The sequence below is a fragment of the Salvelinus alpinus genome, chromosome 6 (assembly GCF_045679555.1).
Source record: "Salvelinus alpinus chromosome 6, SLU_Salpinus.1, whole genome shotgun sequence".
In the NCBI taxonomy this organism is placed as follows: Eukaryota; Metazoa; Chordata; class Actinopteri; order Salmoniformes; family Salmonidae; genus Salvelinus; species Salvelinus alpinus.
Window position 1 is genome coordinate 38,037,500 of NC_092091.1, and position 27,166 is coordinate 38,064,665.

The window sequence follows — 27,166 nt, forward strand, 5'->3', positions numbered from 1 at the left end:
CTGAGTGGCCGAGTTACAGTTTTGACTTAAATCTACTTGAAAATCTATGGTTGAAGAATTAAAAAAAGAATAATTGGCAAATATTGCACAATCCAGGACTGGAAAGCTCTTAGAGACTTACCCAGAAAGACTCACCGCTGTAATCACTGCCAAAGGTGCTTCTACAAAGTATTGACTCAGGGTTGTGAATACTTATGTAAATTACATATTTTTACAAATGTGCAAACATATATAAAAACATGTTTTCACTTTGTCTTTATGGGGTATCGTGTGTAGATGGGTGAGAGAAAAAAAAATATTTAATGTAATTTGAATTCAGGCTGTAAGACAACAAACTGTGGAATAAGTCAAGGGATATGCATACTTTCTGAATGCACTCTATATGGACTTACTGTTAAGAAACTGTCACCTAAGAACATACTAATGAAGGGGAAAGAAAGCAAGGTGCACCTTGTCTGTGACACTTGGCCATAGTAGAACCCATGATCACATTTGAGGGACAGAGGGAGGTCATACTGTCATTCTTTGTAACTGCCAATAGTCTGCTACGAACCAAAGGGGAAGGATGATTAGCTCCTCCTACTAATTAAGCCATAAAACACTCTGTCACTGTCGTTTCTTTCTGTATTCAGGTAGTGAGTGCATCTAGGTAATAAAGTGGTGTTGGTTGAACATATTGCCCTCCTCGTTCTTTCAGTTGCAAATAATTCTTTCAACTCTGTTTTATTCAAACGGCATCCTTTCATTTTTTTCTCTCTGTCTCCCCCTCTTTCTTCTCCCTTCTTTCTTCTCTGTCTCTCCGGCAGGCTGTAGAGTAAAGATATACAGTAGCTGACATGCCCTTGAGGGAGTTAATGGATGCCACACTGGAGAGTGAAACCAGTGTGAAACCACAATGTGTTTCATGTTGGATTTAAGATAAAGGAAGAAGAGAAAGAAAGGAGAAGATTTAAACCTTCCACAGTACGCTACAGCTCAGGCATCCCCACTGGGAGAATTAGAGGACAAACACACACAGAATAACAAACTTGGAATTACAGTGTGTGTGTGTGTACAGTAAGTCAGCATGTGGTGTTTATATAAGACTATTATATACACACCCCCACTATTCAGTTAATTGGGAAATCAATGTTTAGATAATAAACTAGGAGCAATTAAAAAATAAAACATATGCCTCCCGAGTGGCGCAGCAGCCTAAGACACTGCATCGCAGTGCTAGAGGCTTCACTACAGACCCAGTTTTGATCCCAGGCTGTGTCACAACTGGCCGTGACCGGGAGTCCCATAGGGCGGCGCACAATTGGCCCAGCGTCATTTGGGTAGGGTTTGGCCAGGTGGGCTTTACTTGGCTCATCGCGCTCTAGCGACTCCTTGTGGCTGGCCGGGTGCCTACAGGTTGACCCCAGCTGTCAGTTGAACAGTGTTTTCTCTGACACATTGGTGCGGCTGGCTTCCGGGTAAAGCGAGCGGGTGTTAAGAAACGCGGTTTGTCGGGCCATGTTTCGGAGGACGCATGACTGAACTTTTGCCTCGCCCGTTGGGGAGTTGCAATCAACACCAGTTACTGGTGTTGATTGATTAAGGCCTTGTGTGTATTTGTAGATAAAGGCACTTGGAAAAGTTAAATAATGTAAAGATAGATGTCTGTCTGTGTGGTGGTGCGGGGGTGTTAATATAGGAATGAGAAAAAGAGAACAGGAATGAGAATAGGAAAAGAGAATAGGGATGGGAAAGAGGGATGAGAGAGATAGATCGTGTAGTTTAAAAATAGAACTTGCCAGTAGCTGGTTGAATATGACATTGATTGATCAACAGATACCGGACTGAAGAACTGCCCACAGAGGACTCCGTACATACGCACGCACGCAGTGAGGTTGAGGAGTAGGATGGAGGTAGCGTGGTGGTTTGTATGCTGCCTAAGGCATTAGCAACCTAAACTCCAAACCACAGATACATATTAACAGCCAACGCCCCTTCCACTTATCCTCACCACACTAATGTCTATAATAGGGGACAGTGGGCCTTTGAGATGGAAGAACGGAGAGGAGAGAGGGAGAACATATAGCCCTGAAAAAGAGCTGGAACCCCTGAGTTGGGAATAAAGGGAGTGTCTCTGTGTGTGTGTAAAAATTTGGAAAATACCTTTTTGTATAATGAAAAGATAAAAACATGCAAAACATTTTTAATCTGCAATCCAAATTATACATATACAACGTTCTGGATAGTAGCATTACTTTCAGAGACCACGCTCAAAAAAGAACAACAACCGGAAATAAAATACAATCTGTACATATTTGTGTTTACAGTGAGTAGCCAATCAGAGAAGAGTACCAGATGAACACTAAGGCAGATGAACGGACAGAATGAACATCTTCATCATCATTGTCATCTTGGTTTAGTCAGAGTTGGAGTAAATTCCTTTTTAATTTAATAAATTCAGGAAGTAAACTGAAATTACAATTACAGTTAAAAAATGTGGAATTGGAATTGCAGTTTACTTCCTGAATTGACTGAATTGAAGTGGAATTGACCCCAACTCTGGTTTTGGTCGAATCCACCGACTAAACCTCAGAGTAACTAAACAATATGTCTACTACAAAATGTAGGACTGGTGACTTTACTTAGCAATAAGTTACAATGTGAAAAAAGCTTAAAACAAAGAAAAACAGGGAAACTATCTAGTCTTTTAGCATTTACTGTACATGTCATCTCTCAATGCTCTCGATCCAGCAATGGGGAGTGTTCGTCCTGTGCGTCTCCATGGCAATGACGATGACTTACACACTCTGGCAGTGTAACCCGAACACTTTATTTCACACATCAAACACACGTGGTGAAGCATGCGTTCCTCATTTTAAACGTCCGCTCTCTTACAGACGAAAATCCCTGCTAGAGTCAGGACCTTGAAAGTCATGAAGAACAAAAAACGAAAACAGAATCAAAATAATGTACAACAAGGCACGTTTTTACCCCAGTGCTTCTGTACTGTGAGATTCAAGTGTAACTAAGCGTCTTGAGCATCGTTAACTGCTGAGCGATCGCCCAGACTCTCTCATTCGCCGTTAACTACCCGTCAAAGTACCAACGGTCGGTTTACTTCCAATGTTCTCCTCTGAGCGTGTGGGCTAACACTCTGCTAGCCTCAGTTAACCTGTATGCTAACTGGCTAGGCTAGCAGTTGCCACAGAAATGTACTCGAGCTGTTAGCGACCCTTAGCACGTAGGTTAAAACTCCATTCTAACCTCAGTTAGCCTGCATGCTAGCAGGCTAGGCAAGCAGTCACCATATTCTCCTCTGAGTTTTAGCAATCCTAAGCATATGGGGAACAATCCACTAGGCTCAGTTATCCTGTTTGCTAGCAGGTTAGGCTAGCAGTTGCCACACCAACATACTCCACTTTGTTTCTGTTCCTCTGTTCAAGACAAAATAGAAGTCTCTTTACAACCAGCACTCCTTCCCTGTCCCATGATAGAAAAGTGCCATTCATGTTCGCTCCCCCATCCCACCCACCCCTTGCCAATTCCCCCCAGCACGGGGCTAGTCCTAGTTGTCCTCTCCACCATAGAGGTCTGCCAGCTTGCGGAAGCGTGGGCCCCAGTCGCTGAGGTAGTCGTAGTCCTGGTCTCCGCCGGAAGAGGAGGAGTGAAGGGAGCTGAGGGAGCCAGCGGTGGAGCCACTGCCTTCATAGTCAAACACCAGAAGACTGTCGTAGGGAGGCGCTGTCGGGTCATTATCAGCTGCCTTCAGACCCTGTGGAGGGAGAGGAGAGATAAGGGTAGAGGAAGAGAGAGATAAATATTGAGAGAGAGAGAGGAGAGAGATAAAAGGTAAGAAGAGGGAGTAAAGGAGAGGAAGAGGAGGAGACAAATTGGGAAAAAGCGAAAGAGGTAAGGGGAAAGAGGGAGAAAAATGATTTTTTTAAATGTCAGGAGAGAGAAAAGGAGGGGGAATGAGATATATAGAATGAGAGAGATAGAGGGAGCAAGAGAGTAAGGGTAGAGGAGAAAAAGGAGGGATTATGGAGGGTGGAGGAGAGAAGAGGACGATTTAGGTCAGGCTAGACAGATGCTGGGTCTGTCTCTCTGAGGAGATTCAGCAGATTACTGAACATAGCACTATATTTAAAACCAACCCACACCCACACACACACACACACACACACACACACACACACACACACACACACACACACACACACACACACACACACACACACACACACACACACACACACCACGGCTGACAGACTTTGTTATAATATAATAATAACTTTGTCATTGACTGACGTCTTGTCTCAGTGCAAAAATCAATAAAACAAATCTGATAAGATGAGGCTCTAGACATGTTTTTGGAACATGTCAGTCTTAGTCACAGCAAATTTGTGATCAGAATTTTAACAACCACAGTGTTAAATGTAACACTTCCTTAGAAATTATATTGGACCATCTCAAATAGTGTTAACCTTAGTTGATCAACACTTCGAAAAGTTAACACCCCAAGAGTGGCGAGTCATTAACACCATGGGTGTTGCAAAAAAAACCATAAATTAACACTTGCTGATGCTGTTACACTTTCTCAGTGTTAGGGAATTAATACCTGTCGTGTTACAGTAACTCATGTTGGGGTGTTGTTTTAAAACTTTAGGGCAGGTGTGCCCAACCTTTGACTTGAGATCTACTTTTTAATTTGCCAGCCTGATGAGATCTACAGTCTCTAAATCGAAACCAACCCACAAAATGTATGAAACGCAACACACCACTGAGTATGGACCTGCCGCTATGATACCCAACTATAATGTGGACAAATAACATGCTTTCCACAATTAAGTGTGACTTATTTAATTTTCTACCTTTGTGTGACTTTTGGCATTGGCTCCTCTCCTTGTTCGGGCGGCGTTCGGCGGTCGACGTCACCGGCTTTCTAGCCATCACCGCTCCATTTTTCATGTATCCATTTGTTTTGTCTTGTTCCCTGCACACCTGGTTTTCATTACCCAAACAATTCATATGTATTTATTCCTCTGTTCTCCATCATGTCTTTGTGTAGGATTGTTTCGTGTTACGTGTATTTGGATATTGTGGATTTTGTTACGCGCATTTATATTTGTCTATGTTCCGTGTTTTAGGCACATTTGTTGTTTATTTTGTGCTGTTTTCTAAACCGGAATAAATTGCGCCTGTTCACTACCCTCTGCTCTCCTGCACCTGACTTCGCCTCCGATACACACTCATAACAGTGAAGGCAAGTAGTTTTTTATATTCAGGGCTGTAGCAGCTCGTTGCAAGTCTCATGCAGGCCACAAGGTGGTCATCAGTTATAGTAGATCTGTACTTGGACTTTTCTTCATGTGAGAAAAAGCAGACTCACAGATGTAGTTTGATCCAAAAAGGGCTGATAAGTTGAGAGCACATTTTTCTTATGCTGGGATACTTCTCCTCTACAGTAGCTCCCAGAATTCTTCCTTCATCTCAGTGGTTGCCCTGCATTTTAGCAGAATGTCATTTTGAAGGGTGAGCATTTCAGTTTCTGCTATAGTTGTGTCCAACTGAAAACGTGATCCCATTTTGGAGGCAATGACTTCCACATTTACAGTAGGTCTGTGCCAAACGGAAAGCACATATAAGTGGCAATAAGCTCAAGTGATGCAAAGTCAGTGAAACGACTGTCAAACTCAAATAAGATGCTCTGGACTTGCTCTACATAATGTGCACTGTCAAGCTGTGCTGTATCCTTGCCCTGACGTTCAAGTTTTCAATGTATGTGTTGAAAGAAGTGCAGGTCCTTACGTTGCAGTTTTCTTGTGAGCAGTTGTAGTTTGCATTTAAGTGTTCACAGAGCTGATCATGTCGATTACATGTTTGCCTTTTCCTTGCAGCTATATATTCAATTCATTAAGCATGTAAGTTAGGTCAGTGAGAAAAGCTAAATCCAGGAGCCACTGTGTGTCCTCTAGCTGTGCATATTCTGCATGTTTGGAGACCTTGAGAAACTCCTTGATTTCAGGCAACACTGAATCTCCCTAAAAATGTACCTCGGGTCAGCCACCACACATCTGTGTGCAGCAGCAGGTCTGGGTGCTCTGTTTCAGTCTCCTAAGTGAGCGCGAAATAGCCTCCGCTGTAGGCTTCTTGCTCGAATAGAACACACAATCTTCAAAGCAACATCCATCATCTCTTTCATGTTTAACATCTTCCCGCGCAAAGCTTGCTGATGAATTACGCAGTGATAACTAAGAAAGCCGGGGAAAGAATCATATCGTTCGCACAATGCAACGAACCCTCTAATGCGGCCTACCATAGCGGGTGCCCCATCGGTAGTAATGGAGACACGCTTACAAAAGGGCAGTTGTGGATTCCACTGTTATTCAAATAACACTGTCAATTTCAAAACACTTTTTACCTCAACACCAACATTTTAATGTGTAATTAGTGTAATTATTTCTACATGTCATACCCCAAACTATTTATTTCATTTGATTGATTTAAGGAGGAGTGAGGCAGTGGGAGAAGCATCTTTTTGTCATGTCTGCTAGATTAAGCTGTCTAGATCAGCTCGCCATGTCTGACAGCTCGCCTCATTATTCAGAGCTGTGTTTGGCAGACGTCTCTATCCTTCCTACCTAAACTCAAACAAGAAGTACCAGTTACATACTCAATACGGAATAAGTCAGATGAGGTGATTGCTAAGCTACAGGACTGTTTTGCTAGCACAGACTCAAATATGTTCCGGAGTCATCCGATAAAATTGAGGAGTTTACCACATCAGCCTCCAGCTTCATTAATAAGCGCATCGACGACATCGTGTCCACCCAGTGATGTACGTACAAACCCCAACTGGAAGCCATGGATTACAGGCAACATCTGCACTGAGCTAAAGACTGGAGCTGCCCCTTCAAGGAGCGGGACACTAATCGGGACACTTAGAAAAAATTCCGCTACGACTTCCTACAAGCCTTCAAACAGGGAAATCTTCAATACAGGACTATGATCGAATCCATCTACGCCGTCTCTGACTCTCGTCGGCTTGCAAACTATCACAGACAAAAAATGGGAAACCCAACCACGAGCTGCCCAGTGATGGGCACCTACCAGACAAGTTAAATGCCTTCTATACTCGTTTTGAGGCAAGCAACACTGAACCATGCATGAGAGCACCAGCTGTTCTGGACGACTGTGTGATCTCGCTCTCTGTAGCCTATGTAAGACCATTAAAACAAGTTAACATTCACAAGGATGCGTGGCCAGACGAATTACCAGGACGCGTACTCAGAGCATCAATTGACTAGCTGGCAAGTATCTTCACTGCCATTTTCAACCTCTGTAATACCTACATTTCAAGCAGACCACCATAGTCCCTGTGCCCAAGAATGCCAAGGTAACCTGTCTAAATAAATATTGCCCCATAGCACTCACATCTGTAGCCATGAAATGCTTTGAAGGTCATTGCTCACATCAATACCATCATCCCAGACACCCTGGACCCACTCCAATTCGCATACCGCCCCAACAAATCCACAAATGACACAATCTCTATCACACTGCCCTCTACCACCTGGACAAGAGGAAAACTTAGGTGAAAATGATGTTCATTGACTACAGCTCAGCATTCAACACCATAGTGCCCTCCAAGCTCATCACTAAGCTCAGGTCCCTGGGACTGAATACCTCCCTGTGCAACTGGCTCCTGGACTTCCTGACGGGTAGACAACAACACATCCACCATGCTGACCCTCAACACAGGGGCCCCTCAGGGGTGTATGCTTAGTCCTCTCTTGTACTCTTTGTTTACTGACGACTGCGTGGTCGTGAATGACTCAAACACCACCATTAAGTTTGCTGACTAAACAACGGTGGTTGGCCTTATCACTGATGACGATAAGACATCCAAAAGGGAGGAAATCAGTCACCTGGCAGTGTGGTGCCAGGACAACAACCTCTCCCTCAAAGTCAGCAAGACAAAGGAGCTGACCATAGACTACAGGAAATGGAGGACTGAGCATGGTTCGTTCCACATCAACGGGGTTGTAGTGGAGCGGGTTGAGAGCTTCAAGTTCCTCTGTGTCCACATTCAGTAAGAAATTAACATGGTCCACACACCAACACAGTCGTGAACAATGTACGACAACGCCTCTTTCCCCCCAGGAGGCTTAAAAGATTTGGCATGGGCCCTAAGATCCTCAAAAAGTTGTACAGCTGCAACACTGAGAGCATCACCGCTTGGATGGCAGGTTACTGTATATTTACAGGACCTTCACTAACACACATTTACATCATATACCTGGAACACCTGACTACAGTAACATGCTGTATTTCTAGAATTTACAGTGCATTACTGTAAACACAGTGGTTAGTAAAACTATGGCAAATTTACAGTGCAAGTAGTTAGTGCCAACGCTGGGCAGTATTTATGTTGTATTTGATATCGGTATTTCAATACTTATTTTGTCATTTGTATTTCACTGGCCTGAACTACAATTCATGTAGCCTATTTTGCAACAGTTTAATTACCACAAATGTATTCCATATTTTCTATAACAAATACATACTTGCATGTAGCCTGCTTAACTACAACATTCTTGGTAACGGTAACAATCTTTTTACTTGCTATAACTGTGGTATATTTTTGTTTACCTTAGTTTAATACACCGACTAAGTCGCTCTGGATAAGAGCGTTTGCTACTGTATATGACCAAAATGTAAATGTAAAAATTAACACTTGCAAAGCACACTGCTGGGTATTATTCTAATGACCACCGCCCCCAAACAAGAGCAAATTTGATCAAAATACAAATAGTTTGAGGGCAGAGCTTATTAGAATAACACCCAGCAATGTGCTTTGCAAATGCAATTTTTTACATTTACATGTTGGTAATTTAGCGGACGCGCTTGTCCAGAGTGATTTACAGTCAGTGCATTCATGTAAGGTTGATAAAAAAAACATCATAGTCTTAGCAAGTAAGATTTCTGGAACCATTACTGGGAATGCTGTTGTAGTTAAGGATACATTGGTCTTCAAAATATCTTCAATTTGTAAGAAGATACCTTTAGGATGAATCTTTGCCTGTCTCTGGCTAGTTCACAGTAATTTGCCACCAGTGTACAGTAAATTACTGCAACATACAGAGCAATGACATGGTACAATACTGTAAGAATGTAAATGCTACTGTAATCATGTTGGTATTTTAGTATTTTACTCTAATTACTTTGGATTAGTGCAAACTGGTTGGCTGCTAGGTACTTGCATATTACAGTATATTCATGATTATTTGGTGTTTCACGTCTATGCTAGTGATGGGTCGTTCGCAAACGAGTCGGCTCTAAGAGCCGGCTCTTGAAGGTGAACTTTTTGATCCGCCTCGCATATCAGAATAGCCAAATCTATTTATAAAAATAAATAAAAATTAAGATATGAATAAGATATGAGATATGAATAATCAAAAGATCTAAATAAATAGAATGAACTAATTCAAAGAACAATTTATTTTATTTTTATAATATAGACCTAAATGCTCAAGCGCACACACATTCGTTCTGACTGTCTGCTCAGACTAACAGCCTCACCTTTAGTTCCTGTCAATCAGACACACAGTGTCAACCAATGAACCAAAGATGCGTGAGGGCCGAGACAACTCACTCACAGTCACACACTTAGCAGCCGAGGAGAGAGAGGAAGGACAGCTGTGAAAACAACAGCTGGAAAATGAGTCGGAAGCACAGTAGCATTTGTCTACATTATTAAAATGCATCCAATGTTAGAGCACAGTGTAGAATTTGCCAAAACAAAATCTCATATAAAGCCGGTTCTACGCACAACCTACACCGGCGTATGCGAACTGTGCACCCAACTGTGAAGCTAGCTGTAGCCTGCTGCCTGCTAGTGATAGTGGTGGAGCCAGCACCTCCACACGTGGAGATGTATCCACTCAGTCAAGTAGGCCTACTCTGCGATCCACAGCATCGCAGTCTTCTATGGGCCAGTTTATGCCAATGTCTGTAGCAAAACAAGGCCAAATTGTTATTGCATTGGCTAAAATGATTGCCACCGATTTCCAGTAATTTTCGACCGTGGAGGACAGAGGTTTTAGAAATTATAGCAATAGTCTAAATCCAATGTACACAATTCCAAGCAGGAAAACCTTTTCAAAATCACTTATTTCACAACTGTACGAGGGCACATGGGCTTCAGTGAGGGTAAGAGTCCAAAAAGCTACTGCAGTTTGCCTTACCACTGACTGCTGGACATCAAGGGTAACCACTTCTTACATGTCACTTCATTGAAGATTTTTGATGTCTAGCTGTCTTCTGGACTGCTTTGAGTTCAGCGACAGACACACCTCAAAGAACTTGGCAGAGAAACTGTTGAGAGTGGCCAGATAATGGAAAGTAGATGGAAAAGTGCTGTTGTGTTAGCAACAATGCAGCGAACATAACCCATCATCCATGTCTTGCCCACACAATCAACCTGATTGTAAGAGATACTCTGAAGGTGATGAAGCCCACTGTGGACAAAGGGAAAGCAGCTGTGGAATACTTCCACAGGAGCACAGTAGGTGCTGAAAAACTAAAGTCTACACAACGCCAGATCGGGATGCCTGAGCTGAGGCCTAAACAAGACTGCACTACAAGGTGGAATTCAACATGTTATATGTTGAAGCGGTTTCTTGAGTCAAGGATGCCATCATCTCTGCCATTGTCAATGCACCTGTTGATGCTCTGACCCAAGAGGAATGGGAGGTGGTGGAGGAGGTGTGCAGAGACCTGGAACCCTTTGAGCAGGTCACTGTGGAGATCAGTGGAGAGAGGTACAGTAAGCAGTTATTACTACATCATTATTTAATCCAATATTATATATGTATATGAGCAGTAGACGAGGATGTAGTATCAGGAGACAAAACGTGAACTAATAAAGTTACTGTTCTCTCTTTTCAGCTATGTGACAGTCTCAAAAATGATACTTCTGTGTAAGGGTCTGCAGTGAATCACAGCCAGCCGCCAGAGAGAAGCAAATTTAACCACGGGACATGTGCCAGAGTTGATGGACACCCTATGTTCATCAATGGACAGAAAGTTCCACAGAGTGGAATATAATCACGTGCTATCAGAAACCGCTGCACTTGACCCCAGGTTTATGAAGTTAGCCTTCAGTGAGGCCAGAGCGATTGATGAGGCTCTTCAAAGAATAACCTCAGCAGCAGGGAGAGACAGCCCCAGCAGTCAGCTGGCTCAGGCACCAGAGCAACAGGGAGAAGAAGGATCAGATGGAGCAGAAGCACCAGCAGTAGTGCCACAAACTTCTGTTGTTTGGATGCTGTTTGACGAGAGAGCAACTGGGGATGCATCACGAAGGAATCCCTCAGCAGATGCCATAATGGAGGTCTGATACTATTTGGAGGAGCCCCTCCTCCAAATATCTGCAGATCCTCTGAGCTGGTGGAAGAACAAGGCCTCTGTCTACCCACGGCTTACTAAAGTCATGACAGGGAGACTCTGCATAGTGGCCACATCCGTTCCCTTTGAGAGGGTCTTCTCGAAAACAGGATAATAATTACTTAGAGAAGAAACCGCATCAGCCCCTCGAAAGTGAGGCAGCTTGCATTTCTGAATGCTCAAAGTTCAACAGTCACATCTCAACATCAACTGTTCAGAGGAGACTGTGTGAATCAAGCCTTCATGGTTAAATTGCTGCAAAGAAACCACTACTAAAGGACAACAATAAGAAGAAGAGACTTGCTTGGGACAAGAAACGCGAGAAATGGACATTAGACCGTTGGAAATCTGTCCTCTGGTCTGATGAGTCCAAATTTGAGATTTCCGGTTTCAAACGGCGTGTCTTTGTGAGACACAGAGTAGGTGAACAGATGATCCCTACATGTGTGGTTCCCACCGTGAAGCATGGAGGAGGAGGTGTGATGGTGTGGGGTGCTTTGCTAGTGACACTGTCAGTGATATATTTAGAATTCAAGGCACACGTAACCAGCATGGCTACCACAGCATTCTGCAGCGATACGCCATCCCTGCTGGTTTGCGCTTAGTGGGACTATGATTTGTTTTTCAACAGTACAACGACCCAACACACACCACCATGGTGTGTAAGGGCTATTTGACCAAGAAGGAGAGTGATGGAGTGCTGCATCAAATGACCTGGCCTCCACAATCACCCAACTTTAACCAAATTGAGATGGTTTGGGATGAGTTGGACCGCAGAGTGAAGGAAAAGCAGTCAACAAGTGCTCAGCATTTATCCTTTTATCCTTCAAAACTGTTGGAAATGTATTCCAGGTGAAGCTGGTTGAGAGAATGCCAAGAGTGTGCAAAGCTGTCATCAAGGCAAAGGGTGGCTACTTTGAAGAATAAAAAAATATATTTTGATTTGTTTAACACTTATTTGTTTATTATATGATTTCATATGTGTTTTTTCATAGTTCTGATGTTTTCACTATTATTATGTAGAAAATAGTAAAAATAAAGAAAAACCCTTGAATGAGTAGGTGTGTCCAAACTTTTGACTGGTACTGTACTCTATGGGGTACAGCATTCTCACTAATGGCGCAACAAATACTGTATAACCTCTTCCAAGGCACACCTCAAAATATGTTAATGATCCAGAGAGCATTTCGCCCACCCACAACATTTTCCCACAATGCAACATAATTCAGTATGCTGCTGTAAATATACAGTTAATACAGTACTTTACTGTAAAATTGTACTGTAAAATTATTTTAAAGCATTGTAGCGGAACGCCAATGAGCCCCGATAACAGTACTGTAATATTGAATTACAGTAGCTAACTGAAAGTTTTGCAATAAACTTTCAGCAATTTGTTACAGTGCACCTGTTGTTTACGAAGCATGGGACAAATAACATTTGATTTGATTTGACACACAAGACCTAGGAAACACAGCGAAAGGGATGGGGATACCTGGTCAGTTGCACTCCTGAATGCATTCAACCGAAATGTGTCTTCTGCATTTAACCCAAACCTTCTGAATTAGAGAGGTGCGGGGGGCTGCCATATTCGACAACCACATCATCGGTGCCTGGGGAATAGTTATTGTGGGGGTTTTCTGCCTTGCTCAAGGGCAGAACAGCAGTTTTTCCACTTTTGCGGCTCAGGGATTTGAACAAGCAACCTTTCGGTTACTGTCCCACTGCTCAATAGAAAAACATACTGTATTAACCCTTGGCCAAGAGTTTGCCTCATTGCCTAGATACAGTATAGACATAAACTCAACTAGATTCAACACACATATTAAATCTACCTAACTGAGATTGAGCTATGACTATTCTGTTGTAGAGCCAACTGGAGCTGTCTAGAGGTGGAGCCCAAAGCCAGTCTCTCTCTGGGGATTAATGAAACTCAATGGATTTATCTTAAAATAGCCAGCAGGGCCAGCCCATGTTGTTACCACGCTAATCCTCACTGTTAGCAAAGCTAATTAAGAATTACTCATAGAGGCTCTCTCTCTCTGTGTCACACACAGTGAGTCACATACACACACAGTCATGCACACACAAGCTCATACGCATAGTTTCACACAATGACACACATGTAAGCGAGCATGCTCCCAATCAGACTCACACACACTTTGTAGCTACCTCGTGGATGAAGTCTCCTATATCTCCGGGGTGGGGTGCAGCAGAACGGAGGGGGTACAGGTGGTCCTGGTGTAGGGGCCTCTCATCCATACGTCGGATCCCCACCTTCACCATTTCTGTCTCCAACGCGTCGGGCTGCTGCAGCTGGCTCAGGTCATAGTCCTGGAGGGGGAAGGGAAGGCGGGAGGGAATGAAGGCGGGAGGGAGGGAGAGAGAGATGCATACACTGAATCAAACAATGTAACACAGGCTGCACTACCACGTAGATCCTTAGGTATTATTCCCATGTTGGTGACACTGTGGTGCGGTAACCATGACTGAAACGGTCCTAAGCAGTTTATTCTATAGAAACGACGCATGATCAGAGATCGCATAAGGTTATGAGATGAGCTTGTGACACTGGCTGTAAATGCAGTGATGTAGTGGTGAAAAAAACATGTGGGTAAATGCTGATTGCCATTTGCTGTGAATAAAGTCATGCTCACTATACTTTCAAAGCATTTTCTGCAAAAGGTGGGTAAACACTCACGCAAAATAAAAAAAGGTGCGTAAACGGCGTTACGTGCGTTTACCTTTCACGACACCACTGTGTATACACTGTAAAAAGCAAAATGATGCTGTTGTACATCTGAAGTGCTTTTACTAATTGGAATGATTGAAAATTACACTTTGGTTCGTTCAACCCATTCTTTTCAATTAGTCTGAAATCAAATAACAAATTTGACAGTTCAATGTTTTTTATTGAAAGAAAGCTTCTAAATTGCTTTCAACACCTCATGCACATTGGATAGAGGTAGTGATGGGCAAATGAGCTTCCTGAAGCATTGAGGCTTTCCAGACAATTCACATTGTTATTTTTGCTCACCCTTGAGAGGGAATGTCATTCTAGTTAATGAGGTCTATTCTATTCATTACTCAAACGTGTACACTGCCAGCGTCTGTGATGATACAGTATGTGCATAGGTGTATGTGATTCAAAAGAAACTGATAATGTGTCTATGCTATGGTAGCCAATGCATGGTTAGGATCTTGTGGCTACTACATGTGAAAGTCGAATATGTTTGGAAACCTAATTCCAAGTTATTGAGCAAACTTCAATTCTTGAAATACAGAGAAAATATTTAATTGCTTGTAATCCAACTGAGGAAATGTAGGTGGGTAGTTCCCCTCCGAAAATGGGTTGTATTTACATGAAATATTAGTTTGGATTTGTTATTTATTAAGTTTAATCAAAGGGGAAACGTAAGTTGAGTGTTGAATGAAATAAGTTGCAAGTTAAAATATAGGTTTGGTAATAATCAAATAAAACAGTTGGCATTGAAACATACATTTGAATTCAACACATGCAGTATTTTTCCATTTAAAAAACCTAACTCATTTACTTGTAAGCAGCTGAAGATTTTTTTTAGGTTGATCCAAAGAGTCATTTTTAACAGTGTATGTAACTGCTGTCTGTCATGATCCCTCTCTCTCATACCAACATGACCTTACACCGACTCATTGAATGAGAGTGTTCATTTTTTATTGTTTATTTCACTTTTGTTTATCTATTTTACTTACTTCGGCAATGTAAACATATGTTTCCCATGCCAATAAAGCCATTACATTGAATTGAGAGAGAGAGAGAGAGAGAGAGAGAGAGAGAGAGAGAGAGAGAGAGAGAGAGAGAGAGAGAGAGAGAGAGAGAGAGTGAGAGAGAGAGAGAGGGCTAAGAGAGGCTCTGATTTCCTTTCGAATTGCCAGTGTCTGATTCATTGAGAAATCATCCAGAAAAACATGATGAAACATCCATCTCCAAGGGGGATCGACTTAAAGAGCATTTCAGGGACAATAAAGCCTGGCCAAGTAATGACCTTGTGCTTTGTTCACCGTAATAGCTAACCAATGAAACACTTTCAGGGGGGAGCTGTGAATGCCACCATAACATGATGGACAGAGAGAGAAGTAGAGGAAATGGATGGATAAATAAAGATGGCTTTGTCACTAGGCTAGGCTTTATTGTTATTTCCTAGACAGAAGAGAACACCTGCAGGCTTATTTCCCAATGGCACCTTATTCTCTTTAAAGTGCACTACTTTTGACCAGGACCCAAAAGTAGTGCGCTATATATGGAATAGGGTGCCATCTGGAATGCGGCCACAGACATCTCTACAGACAGCCAGCCAGCCAGCCAGCCAGGTCTGAAAGGGACTCAGCCATTGTTACCGGAGGAAAATAGCTGAGTTTTGTCATCGCTCACCATGCTCAGTCTTTGACACCAGGATGATAGGCTAAGTACACAAAAAGCTGATGAAATGATTTTATCCTGTGCAATGTGTGTGTTTGTCATTTGAGAGGCTGTATTATAACTGTATGTCTGGAAGTCTTTGTGTTTGGGTCTTCTGAAAGAGGTTTGTGCTTCTCTTAGCAGTGGCTGGTTGAAGAGGACATGGCCATTAGTACCAGAGAAGAGAGCCACAATGTGCGATTCATGTATAGAGAGACTGTACACCTTACTTTTTGGATTGTCTGGATTTGTTACAGGTCAGGCCTGTGCTGTTGTTAGCATTGGCTATGACCATCAACACACAATGGTGTTAGCCTCAGTCTAGTAACCGTTTAGGACCAGAGGGCCAGACTTTGTCTACATCCCAAATGTCGCCCTATCCCCTTTATAGTGTACTTTTGACCAGGGCCCTACGGGTTGCACCCTCTGCGGCTCTGCCATTGGTATCAGTGTAGCATAGTATCCGTTTAGCACCAGAGAGCCAGACTGTGTGACTGTTCCTGTAGCTGTCCCTGGCCTGACCACTCCCCATAGCCCCTCACCACTGGGAGTCCCAGATAGACATTATTAATCCATCTCACAGCTGGGGGGCTGATCAGGGGGAACTAGCCGCTCCGCTCTCCAACAGTTAATTTTCCCGTCACTGCCGATTCCTCGACATGACAATTTCCTCGAACAATGGGTGGGAAGTAGCATCCATCGCAGTGAAAGATGGTCTCTCGCCTTCCCCCCCGCCTCCCATGCCATTGCCATGGCAATAAATGTTTATCACCCCCTCTCAGAGTGCCATTATTAATATACAATGATTGGTCAGCTAGGTCCTACAACCCCCATGAGCAAGTCCACTGTAACAGAATGACGCTGAGACTCATTCATTGATTTCAAATATTAACAAACCATATAACTCTATGAACAAGTACTACTTGTAAAAATGCACAAATAATATTTTACAAAAACAAGTGCAAAGTTTGGTTACAGAATTATGATTTTTGCTGTTCATTGTTTTACCAAACTTTGCATCTGCACTGTTCTTCAAGTAAATGTGTTTTTGTATATTTTTTCTGTGTAAATATTCAAATTTGGCATACATTTTAAAGTGAAAAATCTCAGAATAGTTCAATTTTCGTGGAATTGCCCCCATGTGACAGTCCCTCAGTATGTGTGTGTCTGTGTGTCAACCATTGTAAATCCTCCTTGCCTCCCCCTTTACCCCAAGCACTGACCTTGTCTCCCACTAGCCGTTAGTGGACGGCTAACCCTCCATCTGATTCAGCAGCTGATTGGCTATGCTATCATTATGCTAATGTTAGTGTGTGTTTTCTCTACCTGGTCCTCCTCTCCTCCTCCTTCTTCGTCGTACTTCAGTATGTTGTCTCTGACATCGTCCTCTGGGTCGATGAGCAGCTGCTTGGCCTGACGTTCCTTATCCCTCCTCTTCATCCACATCACAAAGAACAACACCATCACTACAGAGAGGGGGAGAGAAAAATAGGGAGGAGGAGGCGAGGGAGAGAGGGATGACGAGGGGAGAGAGGAAGGGACAGAGGAAGGAGGGGGAGAGAAAGAGAGGAATAATTAGAACTTCACAACCATTTCATTTGAGCAGTGCACATTGCATCCAAGGGCACATTTACACCACATTCCCTTATCACTCAAGAACACACAGAGAGAGAGAGAGAGAGGGAGAGCCAGAGAGAGAGAGAGAGAGAGCGAGAGAGGAGAGAGAGAGAGAGAGAGAACAATAAAGAGGATGGTGGTGGGGAGAAGATAGAAAGTAGGTAAGGATGAAGGGAACAACACGTAGCTTCAGTTTTTATTCATCCATTTTTCTCTGCCATGTTAAAGAGAGGAGGTTTTAAGCTTGAAAGGAGCTTGATCAGCAATTCCCTGCTTTGATCCACATATTCAGTGCAGATTTCAGAAGATGGCTGGGTGTGAGGCTGGGGTTGTGACGGGTGCATTAAGGGTGAGGCAGGGGGCTAGACTGGGGAGGTTGGGGTAGACTGGGCGAGGGGGGTAGAGGGGTGTCAAAGGGCTGTAAAAGGTGGAAAGGGGGAGGGGGTTAGGAAGTACCAGTGATGTGCTCAATACGGAAGAGGTCCGATGAAGCGGATGCTAAGCTAAGGAGACTGTTTCGCTATGTTCCGGCATTCATCCGATAACGTTGAGGAGTTTACCACATCAGTCAATGGCTTCTTTAATAAGTGCATCGACGATGTCGTGACCATACGTACAAACCACAACCAGAAGCCATGGATTACTGGCAACATCCGCACTGAGCTAAAGGCTAGAGCTGCTGCATTCAAGGAGCGGGACAGTAATCTGCACGCTTCAAAGAAATCCCGCCACGACCTCCAATGAGCCATCAAACAGGCAAAGCGTCAATATAGGACTAAGATCAAATCCTACTACGCCAGGTCTGATGCACAAAGGATGTGGCAGGGTTTGCAAATTATCAAAGATTACAGGGCAAGTCTGGAGGCAAGCAACACTGAACCATGCATGAGCTGGATGCAGGGATTTCTCCTATAAAGCAAATTTTTTATGGAATTGTCTGCCTATCCATGTGAGAGAGACAGACTTGGTCTCGACTAGTGATGCACCGATATGATATTTTTGGCTGATACCGATATCACATATTTTCCTTGCCCCAAAAAAACAATACCAATAACCGATATTTACAATTTTAGCAGCTTTTTAAGCATTCTAGTACAGTTAAATAGTTAACACACACACATGGACGCAGCGGTCAGATGCACTGCATCTCAGTGCAAGAGGCGTGCCTACAGTCCCTGGTTCAAATCCAGGCTGTATCACATTCGGCCGTGATTGGGAGTCCCATAGTGCGGACCACAATTTGCCCAGCGTCGTCCTGGCCGTCATTGTAAATAAGAATTTGTTCTTAACTGACTTGCCTAGTTAAATGAAGGTTACACACACACACCAAAAAGTTACAGCATTTACGGATGTCCCCATTACCAGTAAAACATAATGAAAACCTATTTCTTTCACTTATTTACTGTGCTGTTTCGTTGTTCACTTGTTCAGTCGTTTCTTTCTCAAACAGGATTTCTATGGAACGCCGTTTGGGTCTTTGCGTGTCAAAAAAGATAACTATAGCTACTGAAACAGATGTTGTGTTATTTGACGTGTATAAAACAGATGTTATGTTATTTGACGTGTATAAAACAGATGTTATGTTATTTGACGTGTATAACACAACATCTATTTCAGTAGCTATAGTTAGCTAGCTAACTATATAGCTAGGTGTCATCTAAAATAACTCTAATAATAATAATTTATAAGACAGTTCTTATTTGATAAATGGTGGTCGGACCCATCTATGTGAAGCTAGCCACAATAAGGTTTAGTCACAATAGTGAACTTTGCAGTTAGCATTCAAAATAAAAGTATGGCATAATTCTACTATTTGTATTCATTAGCATTACTGTCAATGACATACATTTATTTTGAAAGCAAACCGCAAATTCCACTATTGTGCCTAATCCTTATTGTGGCTAGCTTCACAACAGATAACCCGATGCAGTCGAGCCTCACTAGCCAGATGAAGCTAGCTGGCTGCTTATAACGTTAGCTTTATGACTGCAGGTTCTACTGGTCAGTTTTCAGGCTGGTTGTATTGGTGCTAGCTAGGTACCAAGCTAAAGCTAGCTACCCCAGAAGTTTCGGTCGAACAAATGATGCTTTATTACCAACGCGGTATTGTAAACACATCGTTCGTGGCCGGTGTTTGCTTGTTTGCAGACTTTTTTGTATAGCTTTGACAGTGCTACTGTATCTTTTTTGACACGCAAAGACCCAAACGGCGTTCCATAGTATGTATGTCGTGAAGTTAATAGCAGTGACGCAATTACTGTATATCTCAGGTAGGGGGAAAAAAATTGCGCACTTGGTAGTGTGTACCGGCGCTCGACCAGTCGGCGAAAGCCAACATCTCCCACGACAGAGAACGGTTGATTGTCAAGGGCAATGAATTCCATTATCTTGGCCTCAATGTATTTCGACTTTGAGTTGTGTAGCTGAAATTTTGTTACTCTTTCAAATGACTGCTAGATCCACACAGCAGTCATTGTGGGCTAGTTTAGGAATGCTGTGTGGCACGTATAGCTCAACATTTATGTGGCGTCATTACATCATGTACCTACGTTATATGGGTATGCACGTCAGCTGTGACATCGGTTTTCAACATCAGGCGTTAAACTAGACACCGGCCAATACCGATGTTGGCATTTTTAGCTAATATCGTCCGATTTCGATATGTTCACCGATACATCATCATCCCTAGTCTCGACCTTTAAGTCTTTACTGAAGACTCATCTCTTCAGTAGGTCCTATATTAGAATGTGGTCTCGCCCAGGGGTGGAAAGGTGAACGGCAAGGCACTGGAGCGATGAACCACCCTTGCCGTCTCTGCGTGGCTGGCTCCCCTCTCTCCACTGGGATTCTCTGCCTCTGACCCAATTACAGGGGTTGAGTCACTGGCTTACCATGCCGTCCCTAGGAGGGGTGCGTCACTTGAGTGGGTTGAGTCACAGACCTCTAGTGGTGTGGGGGCTGTGCTTTGGCAAAGAGGTTGGCCCTGTCCGGGGGTATCGTCGGACGGGTCCACAGCGTCCCCGACCCATCTCTGTCTCAGCCTCCAGTATCTATGCTGCAATAGTCTATGTGCCGGGGGGCTAGGGTCAGTGTGTTATATGTGGTGTAATTATTCTGTCTTATCTGGTGTTCTGTGTGAATTTAAGTATACTCCCTCTAATTCTCTCTCTCTCCCCCTCCACTCCCATAGGACCTGAGCCCTAGGACATGCCTCAGGACTACCTGGCCTGATGACTCCTGGCTTTCCCCAGTCCACCTGGTCATGCTGCTGCTGCAGTTTCAACTGTTCTGCCTGCGGCTATGGAACCCTGACCTGTTCCCCAGACGTGCTACCTTGCCCTGGACCTGCTGTTTTCGACTCTCTCTCTACCGCACCTGCTATCTCAACCTTCTGAATGATCGGCTATGAAAAGCCAACTGACATTTACTCCTGAGGTACTGACCTGTTACACCATCTACAACCACTGTGATTATTATTTGACCCTGATGGTCATCTATGAATGTTTGAACATCTTACATTTACATTTAAGTCATTTAGCAGACGCTCTTATCCAGAGCGACTTACAAATTGGTGCATTCACCTTATGATATCCAGTGGAACAACCACTTTACAATAGTGCATCTAACTCTTTTAAGGGGGGGGAGGTTAGAAGGATTACTTTATCCTATCCTAGGTATTCCTTAAAGAGGTGGGGTTTCAGGTGTCTCCGGAAGGTGGTGATTGACTCCGCTGACCTGGCGTCGTGAGGGAGTTTGTTCCACCATTGGGGTGCCAGAGCAGCGAACAGTTTTGACTGGGCTGAGCGGGAACTGTACTTCCTCAGAGGTAGGGAGGCGAGCAGGCCAGAGGTGGATGAACGCAGTGCCCTTGTTTGGGTGTAGGGCCTGATCAGAGCCTGAAGGTACAGAGGTGCCGTTCCCCTCACAGCTCCGTAGGCAAGCACCATGGTCTTGTAGCGGATGCGAGCTTCAACTGGAAGCCAGTGGAGAGAGCGGAGGAGCGGGGTGACGTGAGAGAACTTGGGAAAGTTGAACACCAGACGGGCTGCGGCATTCTGGATGAGTTGTAGGGGTTTAATGGCACAGGCAGGGAGCCCAGCCAACAGCGAGTTGCAGTAATCCAGACGGGAGATGACAAGTGCCTGGATTAGGACCTGCGCCGCTTCCTGCGTGAGGCAGGGTCGTACTCTGCGAATGTTGTAGAGCATGAACCTACAGGAACGGGTCACCGCCTTGATCTTAGTTGAGAACGACAGGGTGTTGTCCAGGATCACGCCAAGGTTCTTAGCACTCTGGGAGGAGGACACAATGAAATGAATCTTGAAGAACTATTTGACCTTAAGGGCCATGCACACTTATAATCTCCACCCGGCACAGCCAGAAGAGGACTGGCCACCCCTCAGAGCCTGGTTCCTCTCTAGGTTTCTTCCTAGTTTCCTGCCTTTCCACTGTGCTTTTACATCTGCATTGTTTGCTGTTTGGAGTTTTGGGCTGGGTTTCTGTATAGCACTTTGTGACATCTGCTTATGTAAAAAGGGTTTTAAAATACATTTGATTTATTGATGAGCACACCAGCTGTTCAGGATGACTGTGATTTCGCTCTCCGTAGCCGATGTGAGTAAGACATTTAACCCCCTAAGGTCGATGTCCACGCCCCCGCAGAAATCGAATTAACATAATAAAAATCCCCCCAAAAATGTATATTTAAGATAGAGAGACACTATATGTAGAAAATTACGTGGACAGCCCTTCAGATTAGTGGAATCAGCCACACCCGTTGCGGACAGGTGTATAAAATCGAGCACACAGCCTGGCAATCTCCATAGACAAACATTGGCAGGAGAATGGCCTAACTGAAGAGCTCAGTGACTTTCAATGTGGCACCATCATAGGATGCCACCTTTCCTAGAGTCGGCTTGAGTGGTGTTAAACTTGTCGCCATTGGACACTGAAGCAGTGGAAACGACGGACGAATCTGGGTTTGGCTGATGCAAGGACAACGCTACCTACCCGAATGCATAGTGCCAACTGTAAATCTTAGTGGAGGAGGAAAAATGGTCTGGGGCTGTTTTTCATGGTTTGGACCCCTTAGTTCCAGTGAAGGGGAATCTTAATGCTACAGCATTCAATGACATTAATTCTATGCTTCCAACTTTATGGCAACAGTTTGGGGAAGGCCTTTTCCTGTTCCAGCATGACAATGCCCCTGTGCTCAAAGCGAGTTCCATACAGAAATGGTTTGTCGAGATTGGTGTGGAAGAACTTGACTGGACAGAGCCCTGACCTCAACCCCATTGGGATGAATTGGAACACCAACTGCGAGCCAGGCTTAATGGCCCAACATCAGTGCCCAACCTCACTAATGCTCGTGGCTGAATGGAAGCAAGTCCCTACAGCAATGTTCCAACATCTAGTGGAAAGCCTTCCCAGAAGAGTTGAGCTGTTATAGCAACAAATGGGGGACCAACTCCATATTAATGCCCATGATTTTGGAATGAGATGTTCGACGAGCAGGTGTCCACATACATTTGGTCATGTAGCTTATCTGATTTTTGGCATTGGATGCGTCTCAATCCACCGCATCCGCTTATATAACACTTCTGCACCTGCGGTGAAAGGTGACAGAGCTTGTCAAACCATGAGACATCCCGAAACTTGGTGTTCTCACACAATCGTCTGTAGCATCCGAATGGTTTGGCCTACAAACTATTATGACCTCTCTATGGAAAGATGACAATTGGTACAGTTTGTACAGTTGGTACAGCCGATTTGCTAATTTATGTTTGTAACATCCGAACAGTTTGGGCTACACACTAATATGACCCCTCTGTGTTAAGGCGAGACTCTCACAAACACGTACATGTCACACCTCACAAGACTCGTCTGAAGGTTCCCCAGTACCAGTCAAAAAAGTTAATGGGAGTACTGTATATATGGAGACTGTGTGACCAAAATATGCGGTTAAATACATGTAAAAAATGTATCTTATATCTCTCAGATATAGGATAGACACTTCAGAAGAAACTCCCTTTAGATTTGTTTGGGGAGGGACTATCTGTTGTTCCATGTAGTGAATCTGTTATTCAATGCGTTTGTATGGGCTAATAGCAGTAAGGCCAAATACAATTTCTCATCAAATAAGTTATTTATATATTTTTTTGATACTTCAAGCGGTCTTAAAATTCACAATCAAATAGCAAAAAGGATCCTTGGTATGAACTTCTTTTTTTTTTTAAATCTGTAATTTAGTAGTAACCCCCCTCCACCAGCTTAGACAGGATTAAACAGGTTAACATTCGCAAGGCCGCAGGGCCAGATGGAATACCAGGATGCGTACTCAGCATGTGCTGACCAGCTGGCAAGTGTCTTCACTAACACATTTTCAACCTATCCCTGATCCGGTCTGTAATACCAACTTGTTTCAAGCAGACCACTATAGCCCCCATGCCAAAGAACACCAAGGTAACCTGCCTAAATTAATATTGTCCTGTAGCACTCACATCTATAACCATGAAATGCTTTGAAAGTGTGGTCAAGGCTCACAGCACCATCATTCAAGACACTCTGGACCCACTCCAATTCACATACCACCCCAACACATCCACAGATGATGGAATCTCTATTGCACACCATATTGCCCTTAAACACCTACACAAAGGGAATACCTATGTAAGAATGCTGTTAATTTACTACAGCTCTGATTCAACACCATAGTCCACTCCAAGCTCATCACCAACCTCAGGAAACCTGGGTCTGAATACCTCCATCTGCAACTGAATCCTGCTCTTCCTGATGGGCCATCCTCAGGTGGTGAGGATAGGTAACAACACATCCATCACGCTAACCATCAACACGGAGGCCCCTCAGGGGTGTGTGCTTAGTCCCTTACTGTACTAACTGTTCAGCTAGAACTGCGTGGCCGTGCACAACTCCAACACCATCATCAAGTTTGCTGACAACATGACGGTGGTAGGACTGATCACCGATGATGATGAGGCAGCCTACAGAGAGGAGGTCAGAGACCTGGCAGGCAGTGTGGTGCCAGGACAACATCCTCTCCCTCAACATCAGCAAGACAAAGGAGCTGATAGTGGACTACAAGAAATGAAGGGGTGAGCATGCCCCATTGGGGCTGTAGAGGTGTGGGGTCAAAGATTTGGCATGGGCCCTCAGATCCTCAAAAAGTTCTACAGCTGCACCATTGAGAGGATCTTGACTGGCTGCATCATCGCTAGGTACGGCAACTGCAAGGCACTTGACCGTAAGGCGCTACAGAGGGTGGTGAGTACGGCGCAGTACATCACTGGGGCTTAGCTCCTTGCCATGGGCTCCCGAGTGGCGCAGCGGTCTAAGGCACTGCATCTTAGTGCAAGAGGCATCACTACAGTCCCTGTTTCGAACCCAGGCAGTATCACATCCGGCCGTGATTGGGAGTCCCATAGGGCGGCGCACAATTGGCCCAGGTTTGGCTGGGGTAGGCTGTCAGTGTAAATAAGAATTTGTTCTTAATGACTTGTCTATTTAAATAAAGGTTCAATTAAAACAAATCCAGGACCTATATACCAGGCGGAGGGCCCCAAAAAATGTCAAAGACTCCAGCCACCCAAGCCATAGATTGCTCTCTCTGCTAAATGTGTATCTGTTTTTGTATGTATATTGATTGAATTTTATGCTACACAAAGATAAATTAAAAAAATTCTAAACTAATCCAATCAGATTTTTTGCACCCGTTACATAAATGGTTGTTTCCATTTAAATGGCTTACTTAGTCTCCTCATAGTGTTCCAACCCCTGACATTAATTATGAATGCAGGTTGCGGGTGAATAACTATTCCAACTGTTCAGCTCGTGCTAAATGGGGTGGGTCGAAGGCCTATCCCACCGCAGGGCTTCACCAAGCTCTGGCTCACCCCCCCTTCCCTTACGGATGCACTGTTGGTAGGAAAACAAGTAGAGACCACCCACCAGGCAGTGGCTTTGGTAGACACTGTAGCCTTGGGGTGGTACGAATGAAATGGGGCATCGACCCCAGACAAAGGGTCCCCCACAACACCTAAGGTCCCGGGGGTAATGGCCTGTCAGCGCTGAGGCACCTAGGGCGATGCGCCTAGGGGAGGGGTCTTCTCTGGGCCCCGATGGATGGGTACGGAGTTGATTCAGAAGAGGAAGCATTTTGATAAGGACATCCTGTTCCTGTACAAAATTACCATAGACAGCTTTTTTAACAAATTACATGTTTTCCATGTCTTACATTTTTTAAACTTTTGTTTTAAATCATGTGTGCACATTTAATGGCTTTACAGATTGGATATATAAGTACTTTTGTCTTAGGTTGTTTTTTTATTGTTTCAATCAAGAACACATACTTTTAAACTAATAGATGTAATATTCAATGCTGTTTTGAATGCATATTATGCCGTTTAAAAGTGTACATACGATGATGTAAATATATGAGCTGTGCAAGTGAAATTGTGCTCATCAAGAGAAACAAAACCATTCCAACTGTATCCTAACTATGGCTGGATTCCAATAGGATTTACAAATCACTTTGCAAGCCAGTAGAATGTGACTTGCAGGTAGGGTTGCAAAATTCCAGTTACATTCCTGTTTAATCAGCTTCCACACTTATTTTTATTCAGGTTAGTTCATAGGAAGAGAGCGTAGATGAGGCCTTTTTTCCCCCCATAGTCGAAAGTTATGTGTAAAGTCCAATGCTAACGCAGACAAGGCCTGCATTCAAGCTGCGTATTCTATCTGGAGGAATGCTATTGATAGTACCAAATTATTTGCTAGGCATGCATCAAGCAAAGAGCATTTAATACACTGCACAGTGGAAAGAAAAACTAGTTTGATGTGCTATGGGAACATCGCTGTCAACACTAATTAATGATGGGTAGCTGGCAAGAAATCGCATGTATTTGTCTATGATTATGGACATTATTGAGTTCCTTGTTTCAAACCAGCAACCACTGAGGGGGACATTGGATGGAATAGAGCCAAGAGGGGAGGGGGGCAGTGAACTTTTTGGGAATATAGTCTCCGAAAAGACAAGGAACTTGTCAAGGTGTTCAGCACCATATGCCACAACACTGCAACTCTTCTGAAAAGGTAAGAAACAATGTAGCTGGTTGGTTTTTATCAAAATCTTGGTGGAATATCCAGCGGTGTCATTTCAGCAAAAACCTAGGTCATGCAATGGCAAAATTACTTCCTTAGCTAGCCTAGGTTTACAACAGCCTTGTTTAGTGTGTAGGGCACTGTCCATGATGCTGTTAAAGCACAGCGGAGATTTCGCTGTTTATTGTGGTATAGCGTGATATAAGCATAATTCAACATAATTCCAATCCAAGAAACCAAAATGACACCCCTGGGTATAGCTACATATCGATATGTTTCATCATAGAAATAGATACATTATACTATGGTTTTCTTGGTAGCCTATGCTCTTAGAATTTTTTCCCCCAGAACCAAAGGGTTCTTTGGCTGTCCCCATATGATAACCTTTTTTGGTTGTAGAACCCTCTTTGGAAAGGGTCCTATATCGAACCCAAAAGGGTTCTACCTGGAACCAAAAAGGGTTCTTCAAAGGGTTCTCCTATGGGGACAGCCAAAGAACCCTTTTAGGTTCCAGATAGCAAAAAAAAATATCAGAGTGTATTGGTTTTCGTGGTTGTAAATGGAACTGTA

The 27,166-nt window shown here is 43.7% G+C and overlaps 1 protein-coding gene across 1 annotated transcript in view; it reads right to left on the minus strand.

Annotated features, from left to right (window-relative positions):
- Positions 1-2,166: 2,166 nt before the first annotated feature.
- The window catches only part of LOC139578651 (cadherin-2-like), a 78,289-nt gene continuing 53,289 nt past the window's right edge, over positions 2,167-27,166 (minus strand). Inside the window, exons 14-16 of the mRNA XM_071406555.1 lie at positions 17,189-17,328; positions 13,597-13,758; positions 2,167-3,751 (exon numbers count right to left, since the gene is read on the minus strand). Of these exons, the coding sequence (XP_071262656.1) occupies positions 3,545-3,751; positions 13,597-13,758; positions 17,189-17,328 (509 nt within the window). The 3' untranslated portion in view covers positions 2,167-3,544. The remainder of the gene's footprint in view (positions 3,752-13,596; positions 13,759-17,188; positions 17,329-27,166) is intronic.